General features: G+C 38.9%; 1 protein-coding gene across 4 annotated transcripts; it reads right to left on the bottom strand.

The window, feature by feature from the left end:
- Positions 1-1707: 1707 nt before the first annotated feature.
- On the bottom strand, positions 1708-17654 carry urm1 (ubiquitin related modifier 1). 4 transcript variants are annotated; one of them, XM_059538994.1, is made up of 5 exons: positions 16928-17061; positions 9095-9165; positions 3759-3840; positions 2695-2743; positions 1708-2358 (listed from the first exon to the last, which is right to left on the bottom strand). In XM_059538994.1, exons 1-5 carry the CDS (start codon positions 16960-16962, stop codon positions 2290-2292), a joined length of 306 nt encoding a protein of 101 aa, XP_059394977.1. In that variant the 5' UTR covers positions 16963-17061; the 3' UTR covers positions 1708-2289. The 4 variants fall into 4 exon arrangements, with proteins under 4 accessions (XP_059394977.1, XP_059394974.1, XP_059394973.1 ...); XM_059538991.1 differs by having other exon boundaries at positions 2695-2740; positions 16947-17026; XM_059538990.1 differs by having other exon boundaries at positions 16947-17026.
- Positions 17655-19175: the final 1521 nt, after the last annotated feature.

The following is a 19175-nucleotide window of genomic DNA, read 5'->3' on the forward strand; positions in this document are numbered from 1 at the left end:
ACTTCTAACGGTTATCGACGTCGAGCCGTTGACTAAACTAGTTCCGGTGGAAGCACGGGTTTCCAAAATACATAGCGGAATACTAAAAGAACATTAGGCTTTTACTTATAGTACAGTCGTATCCTGGCGGACAGGTGGTTTCAAACGAGAGGTAGCTAAAATTCAGAAAGCTATGTTTACTTTTTTTGAAGCTTAAGCCTACGCTAGGTTTCAGGCCTGAACTTGAACTTGGCCTCAACACAAAAAAATATTTATTTGGTATTAAACGAGAAAACAATATCAAATTATAGACTGAATGAAAAAAAAAAATCTATTTTTAATGTGTTTGAAAAAAAATAAAAAATAAGATAGTCTACAGATAAACAATATTTAATTAGGCCTATTCCTTAATTCGTACGGCAAAATTACAATGTAGGCTATGCGTTATTTAGATTTTCAAATGTCCGATAGAAATATATTTTTATTGCTACGATATGTTTATTGCTACGATATTAAACACCTGAACGATACACACTTTGTTGTGTTTGTTCTCATATATATATATATATATATATATATATATATATATATATATATATATATATAGTTATAAATTAATAAAGTTAATTACACAAATGTACAAAATAGTTAAAATTACATAAAGCCTCATAATTGTCCAGCTTAGTCTGAGCATTAATTAATAGCTGTAATGTATAGGAATAACTCGTAATAACAGAATGATAAAACGAGTAGTATTCATTCTATCATGAGAAAAAAAGACTAGAGTGAAATTTAAGTATCTTTATAAACCTTGGTGTACGTACTATTAATAAAACTAAGCATAAGCGGTTAAATTTGTGTTCAATCTCTTGCATCGTTATAATGTTGGCTAAGTTATATAAAATATTTAGAATAATTGCACGCTTAAACAAAGGGGAAAATCTTAATTTATTTATTGTTAGCTAATGTTGTTGAATTAATTGAATTAGGACAAAACACTTTTTTTAACAATATTTAATAAGATTTTATCCGTTTATGCAAAAAAAATTTCCCAGAATAGCTATATATATATATATATATATATATATATATATATATATATAGGCTAATCCTTTTAATAAAACGCTTTGAAAATTTGGCGAAAATCAAAAGTGCGGATTACCTAAATAAGCCTAGTTTAAATCTTAGTAGGAAGTGTCTTTAACAAAAGAGAAATTGACTCATGGCCTCCCAACAGGTCACACTCCTGGAGAAGCATGAGAACACACACACACACACACACACACACACACACAAATGCTTACATCACGCATTTCTTCTTCGACAGCATTAGCATCTGTATCAGTTTTACTATTATCACACGGGTTTCCGTGGCAAATCGAGTCTTCAGCCAGGAGAGATTTGTGCTCGACCTCCCGCCATCATCCTATAGTTTATTCTAATGAATATGCTATAGGTGAACCCTAGGACAAGGAAGTATACGCAAATCAGTCTGCAACATAAAAATAATACATAATCTTTCTAGAGAACTGCCTTTTTTTTCTCAGCATGATGTGATGAAGCTAAATGTGTCGTCTCAAAATTACTAAATAATATTTAGAGGTACCTTTAGGACTATTTTGGGGTATAGCAACTAGCAGTCTATGAGAGGGAATTAAAAAAAAAACCTTTCCTCAAATAAATACTTAATCTTAGCAGGTTGATATTATGACAAATATAAAACATGAATACATATTGTAGATATCTTTATTTAAGTACTAACAAAATGAATTTGGATTTGCATTTTTGCACTACATATAAAATCACAAATAAAACAATACTGTGACCATTTTTTTTATTAATTTCAGGTAAAAAATAAAAAAATACGGATTTGCATAGTAAACATACAATAGATAACTCTATACATACAATAGATAGGCTTCGAACAGAAAATGAATGAAAATGATAACTGAGCCATTTGACATGGGGCAACCGGTCCACCACGTCTCAGGAGAATCCATCTGGACACTGGCTAGACAGAGTGACCTTCCTAATGAGCCCTTGCTCCCCATCCTAACCCTGCCACACTCCTGTAAGGTACAGGGCACAGTGATCGCCCCTCCGCAGCCAGATTCCCAATGATGTTACATTTTATTAGACTTAAAATCAATAGAAATAAAATCAAAATAAGTCTTTTCACAGGATTGGTCGAGAAGCCAGTGGCTGGGATTGAAATCGGTCACCGATGCCGTTGTTGATGGATCAACTGATTTTTGACCTATTGAAGGGTGGAGGGGCTCCTGTATGGGCGTGGTGTTGATTTAGAGTCTGTTAGCCTCCATGAAGTGTGGAGATAAAGACAACATTATCCTGGTCCTGAAGCTGGTACTCCAGTTCACCCTGTAAGGGATGCATACATAATAAAAGAAAATCATCTACACTGAAGATACCAAAGAATATGTATATGTAATATAAAACGTGGAAAATACTAGAAAGAATCTCTGCTTTAAATCAACACATGATTTGCAGGTTTTGGTCGTCATTGACAATTGTTGAGACATTGACTTTTTTTTCCCATTGATTGTGTTTCTTTAAATTACATCCTGATGCCAATACATGTTTTCCTGAAAGAGCAACCCAGCAAAACCTTTATGTACATTAGATGAATGAAGAGAAGCTGACACTGGACCTAAGGAGTGATTGAGGAACCGTACACACACACACACACACTCTTACCATCAGTTCCCAGTCTGCGTCGTTGATCAATACGAGAATCCCAGGTCTACTGTGTGTAAAAAAAGAAGAGCTCATGTAAGTGATGTGAGCTACACTGAAAACATGACAGTAAAGCAGCTCTCTGATAATATAATGCAGTCTGTTTATACACAATGAAAATCGCTAGGACGGCGGTTTTCTAAGACCCTTGCATCTGCAGTTTATTAAATGAATGAGCTTCTCTCGTACTAACATACACATGCGATATGAAGCACAATAAAGGCACATCAGCACATCATCTAATGAAGATTAACACACAATTTATAATTACAGTGATCAATACACTAACACAATACAGCTTTATATACAATATAAAACCACAATATCACTTTGGATTTTGCTTTAAGTGTCCATTAATACCTGCCTAATCAGATACTCTAAAAAAAAAAAATTTTTTTTACATTTTTTATTAAAATGTTTTGTATTTTATATTAGATTTTAAGGTGCTAATGTAGGTGAAAGGGTGGCTCCTCACGGCTAAACAGTCGACGGGATGCTTCATCCGCCATTAAAGGCTACACTGTGTACCAGAGGCTTACTGCAGTTCTCCACAGTTGATTTCCTTTTTTTCAGTAACCAATCCATGCTACAGCTACGTCAGTGCAAGAATAAAGGTCATTTATGACAAATCTCTCTCAAAAAAAAAAACCGTTGGAGAACGCCAAAGCATATTTTTGGGGATAAAGTGATTGTATCAGAATTATAAAAAATTAAAATCTAACCAGTTTAGTATGAGCTGAGAAAGCAAGATTGTAGAACTATATTAACCATACTAATTCTGAGCACAACACACACATTTAAATAAACATTACCTTTAGCTTTACTAATGCAATAATAATTTTATCAATGGCCAAATATCTACATGTCACACCGGACAGCGTGGTGTGATTCTGCCTCCTTGACCTCCTTGAACACGAAGCACTGCATTTATTACGAGTGTGTGTCTACAGCGTGTGTATATGTTTGCCTGAGCATCATCCTGCATCGGTAACGTATTTACTGTGCATCTGCGTTTGTGTACTTACACAGTGTCGCCCTGCATAAAGAGCTCTTGGCGCTCCTTTAGCATGTTCCCTCGAATCCAAGCAAGCAGCTGTTTCATGTCCCCTGTAAGAGTACCACAGAGGTCAAGGGTCACAGGTCAGAGTTTAGTGAGCCAGCCCCATGGTCGATGTGACGCGACAGAGCTTTGAATGCGAGGTGGGGGGAGGTTTGAAGGAGGTATATCAAGAATAGACTCACCCACTGTCATTTTTGATCATGTCATTGAAAACATAGCAGTGATGGTGTTTAAATGGTGTCAGATTCGTAAACACCATCGACTGTAGCCATATCAGCCCAAAAGTACCGACCAGATAAACGTGACTGGAATAGGCAGGCTATAAGGATAGCGTCGGAAAGCCAAATATCTATGGAGGTGGGGGGGGGGGGGGGGGGGAATTGATTGATGTTCATAAACCCAGCGGTCCTATGTGAATTCAAATGAAATCTAGGATGTCTACCCCCCCCCCCCCCAAATGAAAACAAAATGTGCTTAGGCAGACGACCATTGTAAACCTATGATAAAAAGTCTGCGTGAAATTTTCTACATTTTTGCTTGGAATATTTGCTTGATTGTTACACAATTTACTTAAGCCATTCAAATATTATACAATCAAAGCTACTGGCTGTTATTGCACTAATTGAAGGACATTAAAGTTTGGCGTTTAGTTTTAGCATGCGATGATGGATTACTGTTTTATTTCTGCACATGTGTGTAAGCAATGAAGTCTAGTCGTCCAACATGGAGGACAAAACGGTATGTTCAACATTTACATTGTATCATCAGTGTCCATTTCTGGAACGTACCAGTTTTCTGCTTAGAGGGGTGGTGGAGACAAAGACGGAGAAAGAGTGAGGAAGGGGGGGGAGAAAAAAGAAAAAGGAAGAGATGGAGATGTTTTCATTTGATCTGGGGTGGAGTCTGAATTTATTGTTTGCGAGTTTGCTGTGGTTGACATTGTTAAGGCTGAGCACGCAAATTGCACACTTAGCGTATTTTGTATTCTTGAACATCTGCCATTACACTTATTGGAAATGTGACATCAGAGACGGTGCTTTGAAAAACATCAAAAATAGCTACTGCTCTGTCTACCCTATCCGAACACATGCATGGACTCACCTGCACAAGTAATAAAAAATAAAAATCCATACTGCTGCAATATAATCCTGTGCATATGTTTCATCCATGTGTGAATAAACATCCACAACAACATTTAGAACTTACGTGAATTGTTGAAATAAATAGGATGAAAATATTACCACAAGACATCTAATGCAATTTCATTTTATATAATCCTAGGACATATTTGAAGGGGCATTACAGGATAGCTGGCAATGTGTAGGCGTTCTTATGCGTGTCAGCATATATCTCGGCTGTAAATCCCTTAAGGGAAGTTTTTTTTAAAAAGGAGTTCCATTAACTGAGGCGTTTGGCAACATTTAACACTGAACACCGTCCTCTCGCACTCTGCATGTGGTGGTAGATTTTACTGACACCTCAATCTCAATTTCGAGCAGCAGGGATGGACATTTAGGTCTCAGGTGGGCAATGGTGACTAGAACCAGAGAACCTGTGAAGGGAGGCTGGGAAACCCCTGATGTGTTTGAGGAAAAATGATGATTAGTAAATGTAGTTGCTTCCAAAGTTGTGCTACAGCTAACTGGCTATGCAAGCGTGTGTAATTAGACCAGGACAAATTAGTAAGAGGACAAAAGAAGAGGGCAAGTGGGTGCAGGAGTGCGGGTCTATATAATACTCTCGAATGGGAAAGTTTCCACCAGAACTGAAGCTTTCAGATATGTCAGCACCAATACGTGCAAGTGTGTGCGCTTGTAAGAGTGTGGCGTGCCTCTCAGCGAGAGGCAGGGGTCGAGCATCAGAGGCTGTTTCAGGTTAATTGGATCGCTGTCAGCCTCTTCAGTTGTGTAACGATCGTTGTACCTTGCAGCTCGGCTAGCCCACAATCCTGAACCTATAAAGAAGAGTGATGCTTGCATCAGTGCTATGCTACTGCAATGGATATTGACTAGCTCCAAAAGCAGGGGAAAAAAACAGATGTGATCACTTTCAGCCACATCAGTTCTTTGATTGGGGGAAGTTAATAAAAATACGAAGCGAGAGTCTTCTGCTTCGTTTTCTTGTACAAATGGTGGTTTATTTGAGTCAGGGGCGAAGAGTGATGGGTCAACAAGATGCCCCACGTCTCTTTCGCCCTCATTCGAGATAGAATGGAAGATGAAAAGAACTGGATAGGTCATGGTGAGGTAGGAGGAGAACGAGGGAACACACGAATGGGAGGGGGGAGTATGCGTCACCACGGACAGGTGCATTCTGGGATAAGGAATGCGTGGGAGGGTGGCGGCGTCTGTGTAGCATAGTGGCTGGCTAACTCTCTCCATTTCCTTTCTCTTTGCATGACGATCATCATTATCACCAGTATCTGTGGGTGGGAGGGAATGAAGTCATTCATCTTACTTGGCATATGATGGTTGGCATTTCTGTGACGATCGTGTTTATGTGTGTCCGGCAGCAAGGGGGGCTCAACACTACTCATCAATCACCGTCGACCAGTGGACAGAAAATTTAGGCGGGATTAGTGTTGAGCATCAGTGTCAGCCTTAGCAATCATAGCCATTCATCCGTGAAATACTTAACCCACAAACATGCGCATGGACTATGGGATTCAAAAGTTCTCCAAGGTCATCCCCTGGGCCCCTGCGAGTTCTCAGTGGCCACATTCCCTCCCGCCGTCCACTTTTGTGGACAGGTTGTCGTGGACACTCTGGTGCCACAGAGCTTGACCTTTCTCTTGTTTGGAAAGGCCACCAAAGTACAAGCATACACTTGGCCAAAAGTTCTATTTCTGTTCAATACACCTCAGTCAAGAGTATACAGTGAAACGAGGCAGCGTTTCTCCAGGACCAAGGTGCTACATAGACAAAAAACACAGTGTACAGGACTGCAAAGAACTAAACTGGACATAATTAAATTATATTAAATAGGCTAAGTAAAGGTTAAATAAGAACTAAGAATAACTATTTAAAAAAACTGTAAACGTTCAACATAAACTACACAGGACTACATAATGTTCCTAACTTACACAGTTCCTAACACTTTAGTTCTTATTCATCTTTGGAACACAAATTAAGATATTTTCGCTATCTTATTTGTGAAATCCAAGAGCTATCTGACACGGCATAAACAGCAACTGAACTGGCCAGAAAGGTGACAGGGACATTGTTAAAACAGTCCATGTGACATCAGTGATTCAATCGTAATTTTATGAAGCTCTGAGGATATTACTTTTTTGTGTGCACAGAAAACTAAAATAATGACTTTAACAATGTTTTCTCTTCTGTGTCAGTCTTCAATGCGCATTCATGAGATCCATGATGTAGCGTAATAAAATTACAGTTGATCCACTGATGTCACATGGACTATTTTAATGATGTCCTTGCTACCTTTCTGGGCCTTAAACGTGGTAGTTGCATTGCTGTCTATGCAGAGTCAGAAAGCTCTTGGATTTCATCAAAAATATCTTAACTTGTATTCTGAAGATGAACGAAGGTCTTACAGGTTTGTAACAACATGAGGGTGAGTAATTAATGACAGAATTTTCATTTTTGGGTTAACTATCCCTTTAAGGAAGTGGAAAAAAGTTTCTATAACCTAATAACTAAATATGTGTAGAAACTGACCCACATTGTAAGCTCTAAGAAAAATTATACTGTCTCATAACTATTGATACAGCAATTAGTCAGCTGAAATTTGTGAATCTCCTCCCTGCTTTCAACATATCACCATTATCTACTGATCAAAAATGTCATCTACAGTTCTTCCAGGCAGGCACTTCTGACCATGTACACTGGATATAAGGTCTCGCTTTCCTAATCCATCTTTTGCACTAATGACTCTCAAATGACTTGACTTCCAATCCAGTGATGGCAGAGACCATGTAACCCACTCTGTGATTAAATACAGGGGGCAATACAACTGCTTCCCCACAACCAAACATCCCACCACTTTCACCCAAATGTCCCACCAGGAAGCTGTAGGAGTGCAAGGTGTTTGTTGGAGTGAGGCATTTGTACTGTCAGGCATCCCAAAAAATGACTGCACACAAAAAGGATTTAGTGCTTTGTAACAATTGTCACTCCCTCCTTTACTGGCCCTCCATTCTCCATACCTTTCTTGTGACCCCAGCACTAGGCATAAAAGATCCATCAACAGTATCACTGGCTGCATTTACAAGTGAAAGGGGCCCAATAATGGAGCAGTTAGGGGAAGAATGGCCGAGTGCAGGGAGACTCACAGATGTTGGTGGTTGAGGGGGAGGTGGGATGTATGGAGAAGGGGCTCAGCTCCATTGTTGTTGAGAGAGGGAGGGGTGTGTGGAGGGGGAAAAACTCGATTTGTGATGGCAAGCCGTCACTGGTTCGCCATTGGCCCGGCATCAGGATGAAAGCAGGACTGGCTAGAAGAAAAGGTGTCCAGGGAAGCGTGTGAACCAGGGCTCAGAGGTCAGGGGAGGAAAGGAGGCGAATGGGAAAAGGGCATCAGACAGAGGGAAGGCAGAAGAAAGATAGATGTGGAGAAAGAGCCACATAATTTGCTATGATTTGTGTGACTCTTTTCTATAGGAGTAGAGGAGAAAAAGGACATCCTTTAATTCCAGCAGGGCATAAGGCCAATAAGTGAATCTTACTTCCGAATCTCTGGTATTGGGAGAGAAAGGCAGAGGATATTTGCAGCTAATTAAGTCATCAGTGCAGGGAATAGTAAAGCACTGGCTTGGTATAGAAAAGGCACTAAACAACTGGCACAACACTACAGGTTAATGATAGTTTGCTGTGGTTGCTGAGGTGTTCTGGGTGGTATCTAGCATCTAGCATTGCTTGGTGGTTACTTTCCTGTCCTTAACAAGTCCAATGATTGGAGCTATGTCACCTAGGGTGTGTTCACACTTGTCATGTTTGGTGCGATTAAAACAAACTCTGTAAGTGCAGTTCATTTGAGTAAGGTTTAGCGCTGCTATCTGAACACTGGTACAAACCAAACAAAAAACATGGGTCTTTGTCCACTTCTAAACAAACGCTGGTGCGGTTCGAATGAAATATGAATGCAACACAGACCAAATTCTTCCAAATGAACTGAAAACAGGATGTGATGACAAGATGTGATAGATTTGACAACATGGAACCAGCGGTGTATCCAAAACAAGATAAGCAGACAGCAAACGTGGAGTTAGGGGTTTGTTATAATTCTGAACGATAGTAACTCCATGAACACAACAGACAAGGCACATTTTTAAATACTCACAGGGATCTGATTGGCCAGGGAGTCTCACATGATGATTCTTGACCCCATCAAAGAGAAGTTCAGCCCCTCCTCTAAAACAGGCAAAAACACAGTGTGCATAATGCTGTTATTGCCTCTTACAGGTAGACCTTCACCAACAAAAATGTTCAGTGAATGTTCTTCTGTTTCTAAAATCATTTAGCAGTATACTCCATGCAGCTTTAAATGACTTGACATCTATAGTCTATGGCAAAACTCAGTTTCTTGTCCTTAATATTTTGTCATTTGTGACAAAGAGATTTAAAACAATTGATTTGATAATTTTAAGCAAGAAAGAATAACACAGTATACATTCAAGCAGTCAAGCAGCATTTAATAAATGCAACTCAGTAAGTGACAGAGATCTGTGTAAGAACCGGAGAAGGTGCATGTCAGTGAAAAAAAAAACAACAGATAGGGACATGAAGTCAGAGTAGGACTCGTGTAGCAGGTGCAGGCCCAATAAAGAGAGCTCACATCTCCTGGAGAATGCCCAGTTGTCCTCCAGATCGCCCGGCCTGGCCTGGCCAGATGCCCGTACTCTAGCGCTACAGAGAGAAGCCAGCCTCAGAAAGGCCACTCACAAACACCACCTCTGTCCATAGACAGTCACACAGGACTCTGTTGCGACTTGAAAGCAGTGAGGACTTTGACCAAAAGCCAAAAGCAAAATTTTTCTGCACCCAGTGATTCTGGCCAAGATTTGTTTTGAGAAGCTCTTTCTGCCAGCTTGATGCCATCTACGTTCTCTGTCGCTTTATGACTAAGTTTCTAAATAGCATACTGCCGTACTACACTTATTAATTATGTATTATACAGTCGTGGCCGAAAGTTTTGAGAATTACATAAATATTGGAAATTGGAAAAGTTGCTGCTTAAGTTTTTATAATAGCAATTTGCATATACTCCAGAATGTAATGAAGAGTGATCAGATGAGTTGCATAGTCCTTCTTTGCCATGAAAATGAACTTAAATCCCCCAAAAACCTTTCCACTGCATTTCATTGCTGTCATTAAAGGACCTGCTGAGATCATTTCAGTAATCGTCTTGTTAACTCAGGTGAGAATGTTGACGAGCACAAGCCTGGAGATCATTATGTCAGGCTGATTGGGTTAGAATGGCAGACTTGACATGTTAAAAGGAGGGTGATGCTTGAAATCATTGTTCTTCCATTGTTAACCATGGTGACCTGCAAAGAAACGCGTGCAGCCATCATTGCGTTGCATAAAAATGGCTTCACAGGCAAGGATATTGTGGCTACTAAGATTGCACCTAAATCAACAATTTATAGGATCATCAAGAACTTCGAGGAAAGAGGTTCAATTCTTGTAAAGAAGGCTTCAGGGCGTCCAAGAAAGTCCAGCAAGCGCCAGGATCGCTTCCTAAAGAGGATTCAGCTGCAGGATCGGAGTGACACCAGTGCAGAGCTTGCTCAGGAATGGCAGCAGGCATGTGTGAGCGCATCTGCACGCACAGTGAGGCCAAGACTTCTGGAAGATGGCCTGGTGTCAAGAAGGGCAGCAAAGAAGCCACTTCTCTCCAAAAAAAACATCAGGGACAGATTGATCTTCTGCAGAAAGTATAGTGAATGGACTGCTGAGGACTGGGGCAAAGTCATATTCTCTGATGAAGCCCCTTTCCGATTGTTTGGGGCATCTGGAAAAAGGCTTGTTCGGAGAAGAAAAGGTGAGCGCTACCATCAGTCCTGTGTCATGCCAACAGTAATGCATCCTGACACCATTCATGTGTGGGGTTGCTTCTCATCCAAGGGAGTGGGCTCACTCACAATTCTGCCCAAAAACACAGCCATGAATAAAGAATGGTACCAAAACACCCTCCAACAGCAACTTCTTCCAACAATCCAACAACAGTTTGGTGAAGAACAATGCATTTTCCAGCACGATGGAGCACCGTGCCATAAGGCAAAAGTGATAACTAAGTGGCTCGGGGACCAGAATGTTGAAATTTTGGATCCATGGCCTGGAAACTCCCCAGATCTTAATCCCATTGAGAACTTGTGGTCAATCCTCAAGAGGCGGGTGGACAAACAAAAACCCACTAATTCTGACAAACTCCAAGAAGTGATTATGAAAGAATGGGTTCCTATCAGTCAGGATTTGGCCCAGAAGTTGATTGAGAGCATGCCCAGTCGAATTGCAGAGGTCCTGAAAAAGAAGGGCCAACACTGCAAATACTGACTCTTTGCATAAATGTCATGTAATTGTCGATAAAAGCCTTTGAAACGTATGAAGTGCTTGTAATTATATTTCTGTACATCACAGAAACAACTGAAACAAAGATCTAAAAGCAGTTTAGCAGCAAACTTTTTGAAACTAATATTTATGTAATTCTCAAAACTTTTGGCCGTGACTGTACAATACAGGTGCTGGTCATATAATTACAATATCATCAAAAAGTAGATTTCACTAATTCCATTCAAAAAGTGAAACTTGTATATTATATTCATTCATCACACACAGACTGATATATTTGAAATGTTTATTTCTTTTAATTTGATGATTATAACTGACAACTAAGGAAAATCCCAAATTTAGTATCTCAGAAAATTAGAATATAACTTAAGACCAATACAAAGAAAGGATTTTTAGCAATCTTGGCCAACTGAAAAGTATTAACATGAAAAGTATGAGCATGTACAGCACTCAATACTTAGTTGGGGCTCCTTTTGCCTGAATTACTGCAGCAATGTGGTGTGGCATGGAGTTGATCAGTCTGTGGCACTGCTCAGGTGTTATGAGAGCCCAGGTTGCTCTGATAGTGGCCTTTAGCTCTTCTGCATTCTTGGGTCTGGCATATCGTATCTTCCTCTTCACAATACCCCATAGATTTTCTATACCCCAGTTAAGGTCAGGCGAGTTTGCTGGCCAATTACAGTGGCATGCGAAAGTTTGGGAACCCCTTGCAGAATCTGTGAAAATATGAATAATAAACTAATAAACTAAAAGATCATACTAAATGATTTTTTTTTTTTTAAGTACTGTCCTGAGTAAGATATTTTACATAAAAGATGTTTGCATATAGTCCACAAGTTCACAGTTAAACTGTTCAGCACAAACAAGGGACTCATGCACAACCATCACAAAACAGAAAGACAGTCGTGGATCATCCAGGTAACAGCACACAGTATTAAGAACCAAGGGTTCCCAAACTTTTGAATGGGGTTATTTTAATAATTTCAGCCATTTTTTTGTGTTGTGGACAAAATGTAAACATTTTTTATGTACAAAATCTTACTCAGGACAGTACTAAATAAAAAATAACATGCATTTAGTATGATCTCTCTTATTTTGTTAAAATGATTCACATTTTCACAGATTCTGCAAGGGGTTCCCAAACTTTTGCATGCCACTATAAGAACAGGGATACCATGGTCCTTAAACCAGGTACTGCTAGCCTTGGTACTGTGTGCAGGTGCCAAGTCCTGTTGGAAAATGAAATCTGCATCTCAATAAAGTTGGTCAGCAGCAGGAAGCATGAAGTGCTCTAAAACTTCCTGGTATACGGCTGTGTTGACCTTGGACCTCAGAAAACACAGTGGACCAACACCAGCAGATGACATGGCACCCCAAACCATCACTGACTGTGGAAACTTTACACTGGACCTCAAGCAACGAGGATTGTGTGCCTTTCCTCTCTTCCTTCAGACTCTGGGACCCTGATATCCAAAGGAAATGCAAAATTCAAAATACTTTCATCAGAGAACATAACTTTGGACCACTCAGCAGCAGTCCAGTCCTTTTTGTATTTAGCCCAGGCGAGACGCTTCTGATGCTGTCTGTTGTTCAAGAGTGGCTTGACACAAGGACGGCGACAGCTGAAACCCATGTCTTGCATACGTCTGTAGTAGTGGTTCTTGAAGCACTGACTCCAGCTGCAGTCCACTCTTTGTGAAATCTCCCCCACATTTTTGAATGGGTTTTGTTTCACAATCCTCTCCAGGGTGCAGTAATCCCTATTGCTTTATACTTTTTTCTACCACATCTTTTCCTTCCCTTCGCCTCTCTATTAATGTGCTTGGACACAGAGCTCTGTGAACAGCCAGCCTCTTTTGCAATGACCTTTCGTGTCTTGCCCTTCTTGTGCAAGCTGTCAATGGTCATCTTTTGGACAACAGTCAGTCACCAGTCTTCCCCATGATTGTGTAGCCTACAGAACTAGACTGAGAGACCATTTAAACGCCTTGCAGGAGTTGTAGCTGATTAGAGTGTGGCACCAGGTGTCTTCAATATTGAACCTTTTCACAATATTCTAATTTTCTGAGATACTGAATTTGGAATTTTCCTTAGTTTTCAGTTATAATTAGGGATGTGCCGATCACGATCGGCCGATCGTTAATGCGCATCTCGTCAGTAAAGACGGTTCTGTAATCAGCGGTAAATTCTATCAGGTGCGTGATTTCACATAGAGCAGCTGTTACTACACAGAGCCATTGTTAACTGAGAAGATGCGCACAGAAACGCTGAAAATGAATGTGGATTTTGCGCAGCTTCTCAGTTAACAACGGCTCTGTGTAGTAACAGCTGCTCTATGTGAAATCACGCACCTGATAGAATTGACTGCTGATTAGGGATGGGACGGTATGAAAATTTAATATCACGATTATAGTGACTAAAATTATCACGATTATCAATATTATCACGGTTTTGTTGAAACGAGATGAAAGTGTTCAAAAATAGTTGATGCTCACACTGAAAACATTTCAGCAAGTTTTATATTTAATAATCAACAAACAACTAATAAAACAAGCAACTCTATGCACTTAATTTAAAGAAAGATTAAATTCTGTGGCATTTCCTTCCTTACAATGAAAAGTGTAGAAGCATAGAAAAGCATAGAAAAGTCACTGACTTTCGCCATTCCTTCTCGAAAAAAAAAACAAAAAAAACATTGTGCGCTGCGTAGGGGTGCACGATTTTGAGAAAAAACCTAATTGCGGTTTTTCTGACAAATATTGCGATTGCGATGCGATTTTCGATTTTTGCGTTCAATACTTTTAAGTGCATAAAACCTAAAATTATGAATAAAATATGTTGTTACTTTTACGACACAGAGGGTTAAATAAACTACATACATAGTTATTGAGGTAGTTATTGAGGTAATGAGATTGTTTGATGCTTCGTTATTATTAAATACCTGAACCTAAATTCCAAAGAATAAGACATAATGGAAATGAACTTAACCACTTGGTCATTTATTTTTAAATTTAACAATCTTAAACACTGAAAAATAGAAAATGAATTCTTATTAGATTTAGATTTACAATTAGAAAAACAAAATAATTCTGTAGTCCACTGCCATTTACTGAACATGAAACTGTTATATTGCACAGTGCACACACATTTTAAAATAACTGAGACTGTATTCAGGGGAATCATTTCTTTTGCGATATAACGTGTTACAGCCGTCGCGATTTCAATGTGCCTTCTTGAGGACTTTTCATATGGCGTAACAGAAGCGGATGCAGTTTTATTGCTTGGTTGCTTACTTTTTCCATGGCTAGTCGTGGCTTCGTCTTCATCCACATTTTTTGTGCATGCATCATATTGCTGTCGGTGGTGATTTTTAAGATGCTGGTATAGATTGGTAGTGTTTCCTCTGGATCTGGCCACGGCATGTCGACATATTTTACATTTAGCACTCTTTTGCTCCACATCGTTCTTCGCGAATCCAAAATAAGTCCAAACAGCTGAAGTACCACCCTTCTTGTTAACCAAGTGCTTCCCCGCTTCCTCTCCCGTCACCGAAGAAGTGCCTTCGGCCATTTCTGCGCAGTTACACAAGCTTTTTCTGGCACAATTCGAGGTAAACGTTGTGTGTAAGCTGCTTTTCTGCTGACAGAAAGCCGATGCACTGCATACAACCTTGTTTTTCCATTGCCATTTTTAATTGGCCAGCAAGCCAGGAACGCGAGATTCGACCATTTTGATTGGCTAATAGGTTTGTCACTCAAATGTCAGAGGCGGGGGAAAAAAACTCAGACTCCTGAGGTTAGGTTATTGCGGGAGTTAAAACCTCAATATCGATGCGATAAAGGTTAATCGTGCAGCCCTAGCGCTGCGCTTGCGTCAGACTGTTGCTGGCTGGACATGATTTAATAGTGAGTTATTAAAACCGCGATAATCAAACACGGTTTTAATGATAATTCATTTTTAAACGATATTACTAACCTTCAGCACATTTATCACGGTTATCAATAAAACCGGTTATCGTCCCATCCCTACTGCTGATTAGAGAACTGGCTTTACTGACGAGATGCGCATAACGATCGGCCGATCGTGATCGGCGCACCCCTAGTTATAATCATCAAAATTAAAAGAAATAAACATTTGAAATATATCAGTCTGTGTGTAATGAATGAATATAATATACAAGTTTCACTTTTTGAATGGAATTACTGAAATAAACTTTTTGATGATATTCTAATTATATGACCAGCATCTGTACGTGTACTGTGCACAGTACGCAACTTTTCTGTATGCATGGTATACCCTGATGGCCAAGTACATCATAAATATGCCCTCAATGGTGTACAAATACCTATGCCAATGTTTAAACTAATCCTCGTAAATGAAGAATTTGTTATCTTTATATACATGGGACGGGTAGGTCGACGGAGGCTTCCATGTAGTTCCGCCATCTTGCAAAACTGTAATAGCAGAGAGGGACAAAAAGTACTAAGCCAACGCGTTTCCACAACGCGTTTTCGGTCAGAGCCAGAAACGCAGTTGCAGAACAATGAGAGGCGCTTGAAACTGCACCGGCAAGTTTAAAAGTCTGAATTGCATTCTTATTATGGACCATACATATGCCGCGCCACAGGAGAAGAAAACATCGTCGCCAAAACTAAGTGCTATTAGAAGACATCCTGTCAAAGCTTTTTGGTACATATCGCCTACCGTAGATGCAACGCGCATTTGAAAAAGCGAGGCGCTGGAGAGCAAAATTAGTTTGAATGCATAATACAATTTCACCACTAGATGGGAGTAATTCCTACTTACAGTCCCTTTAATGCTGAAATGCAAAAAAAAAAAAGAATAAAATCTCTCTCTTTCCACATAATTTCCTGTCTTTCCACTCTCTACTATATTCTATAAAAAAGGGAGGAAAATGCGGAGGAAAAACCCCATAAAACTTAGTAATATACATTTCCTCATAAACTGAAATGTCAAAACGTTCAGTTAGCAGCAATAATCCACCACTAATGGAAAAACAATGATTTGATTATTAAAATAAGAGCTGTATTAATCTGATATGCAGTATAATTTAAGCGCTGTTAAAAAAAACTAAGTGTGTGTCGATCCTTTTTCTACCACGAGGGAAAATCTCTGGCTGACATTTCAGTGTAGCATTGAAATATCTTCTGATTGATGTAACCATTGTTCCTTTTTAGAAACATCCGGAAACCTCATTTCTTTTAAGGCTAAAGCTTCTCCAACCGAGTTTACATCAACATCGATTATTAATTTGTTCAGTTTAGGTGAGTGAAGCAGTTTATTATTTTAGTCCATTTCAAGTGCACGCGACGCCTGCGTGATTGACAGCTCTGACGACACCGTGAACGCGCGCTGCTTCAAGAAAATACTTAACATGAATTCCATTTTTATTAGGTTACTTTCTCATTTAAACCACCTTTTCATGTCGCCACTGCCGTTAAACCGTCTTTATCAGCACAGTCCCTTAGATAAAGCTTCAGTCGAGTTGGTCTGAAGACTTTTCATTCATTACGTATATTAATGTAACAACTGGAACACAAGGCAAAGGCGATGAGTCATAAACAAAGCGATAAATACAAACCCAAACTCCAGGTGCAGACCTAAGGGCGCCGCCATGTTGCTGTACAACCCGGAAATAATCGCCCCTCTTCACCGGAACTGACATCTTCCTCTCAGGAGCCCATTTGCTGTAGAGGGCGTTTCTGTTCTGTGTGTGTTGACTCAGAAACAACCTTTAGCTCTGCGTTGGGTATTTGCTCCATTATACATGACGAAGAACTTAAAAATGTTTTGATAGAAAGGTTATCTGATAAGAATAGTTAATCTAAAATATTTTTGTAATTTATATTAAATTGCAGATAAATTACGAAACATTTTGGGTGCATCTATTCTATTCTATTCTATTCTATTCTATTCTATTCTATTGTAATGTAACAATGTAACACACACACACACACAATAAAAAAAAATCTGAGTTCATAATTGACCCACACTTAGCTACATAAATTTGAACATAAAGTACAAATGTCTTTTTGTTTTTCATGAATGTTTTACTGTTTTAATTCTGCTCAGAAGTCTCCTTAATGGCAGGCTCCAAGTCCAGCTATTGTATTACTGATTATAATTATTATTAGTAATGTGATTTAAATGTACCCATGATGTCTCAGTGGTCTGCTCAGGCATGGCTCAGTTCTGTCGTGTGCTCTGGGGTGATGTGGGGGTCCCCACCCTCCCGGTCTCAGTCACACTGGAGACAGGTCTGTCCCGACCAGGAGCAGATTGAATTGCTAATCTCCTGTCTTCTGTTGGCGTCCGAGGCTGAACTGGCCCTTTGCAGCCAGCCATTCATGTGGTAATGTGAAGTCTGAGGGGCAAGGGGGGCCCTGGGGCCACAGAGAGTCACATGAGGGGACACTCCCAACTGTCTTCCGAAAGTACCATTATCACTATGAATTTGGACTATCACACTGATATGTGCACGCTGAAACCACACACACACACACACACACATATATATATATATACAGTACAGACCAAAAGTTTGGAAACATTACTATTTTTTATGTTTTTGAAAGAAGTTTCTTCTGCTCATCAAGCCTGCATTTATTTGATCAGAAATACAGAAAAAAATGTAATATTGTGATATATTATTACAATTTAAAATAATTGTTTTTAAATGTATTATACTTTAAATTATCATTTATTTCTGTGATGCAAAGCTGATTTTTTTCATTATCACATGATCCTTTAGAAATCATTCTAATATGATGATTCATTATCAAAGTTGGAAACAGTTCTGATGATTAATATTTTTTCAGAACATGTGATTTAAAATATAAATATTTTGTAATAACAATATACACTACTGGTCAGTAATTTTTGGTCAGTTTTTTCTTTCTTTTTTTAAAAATAATTATTCAGCAAGGATGTGTTAAATTGATAAAAAGAGATAGTAAAGAAAATATATTATTAGAATATATATTATTAGAGTTTTTTTTAAATTTTGAAAGAAAAATTCTTTCAAAAGTTTTGAAAAGAATTTTGAAAGAGAACAATAACTGCAAAATTGCAGTTCTTTTTAACCTTTTATTGATCAAATATATTAGACAGCAGAACTGTTTCCAGCACTCATAATAAATCAGAATATTAGAATGATTTCTAAATGATCATGTGATAGACCGGATGTTACACTGAAGGCTGGAGTAATGATGCTGAAAATTCAGCTTTGCATCACAGGAATAAATTATTTTTTTTAAGTATATTCAAATAGAAAACTATTATTTTAAGTTGTAATAATATTTCACAGTATGACAGTTTTTTCTGTATTTTTGATCAAATAAATGCAGGCTTTCTTTCAAAAACATTAAAAATAGTAATTTTTCCAAACTTTTGGTCTGTACTATATATATATATATTCATTTACTTATTTTTTTACATAAAGTCATGATTAAGCAAACGGATGGCATGTGTACTTATGGCTTCTGTTATATTTTCTTTAGAAGCACAGCTGGTAATTTTGCAGGTTGTACAGGACTGACAGTAATATGAGTTCAGTGGTGTGTGTGTGTGTGTGTGTGTGTGTGTGTGTGTGTGTGTGGTGGATGCGGCATGAGCTCTAGATTTAGATGACAAAGTGTTAAAGAACCAAGACATGTAATCCAGTCACTTTACATGTACTTAGCCGTTCAGGACATGACAGGCTGTTCCTGCGCTGTCACCAGCAGATCCGTCCGTAAATAAATCAGCTTCCAAAGAAAGAGAAAGAGTGGAATTAGTGCATACAACATACATAATGACTCCAAATGTAACCAAAATAAGCTGGGAAAAAA

This window comes from Carassius carassius, chromosome 45, assembly GCF_963082965.1.
Source record: "Carassius carassius chromosome 45, fCarCar2.1, whole genome shotgun sequence".
In the NCBI taxonomy this organism is placed as follows: Eukaryota; Metazoa; Chordata; class Actinopteri; order Cypriniformes; family Cyprinidae; genus Carassius; species Carassius carassius.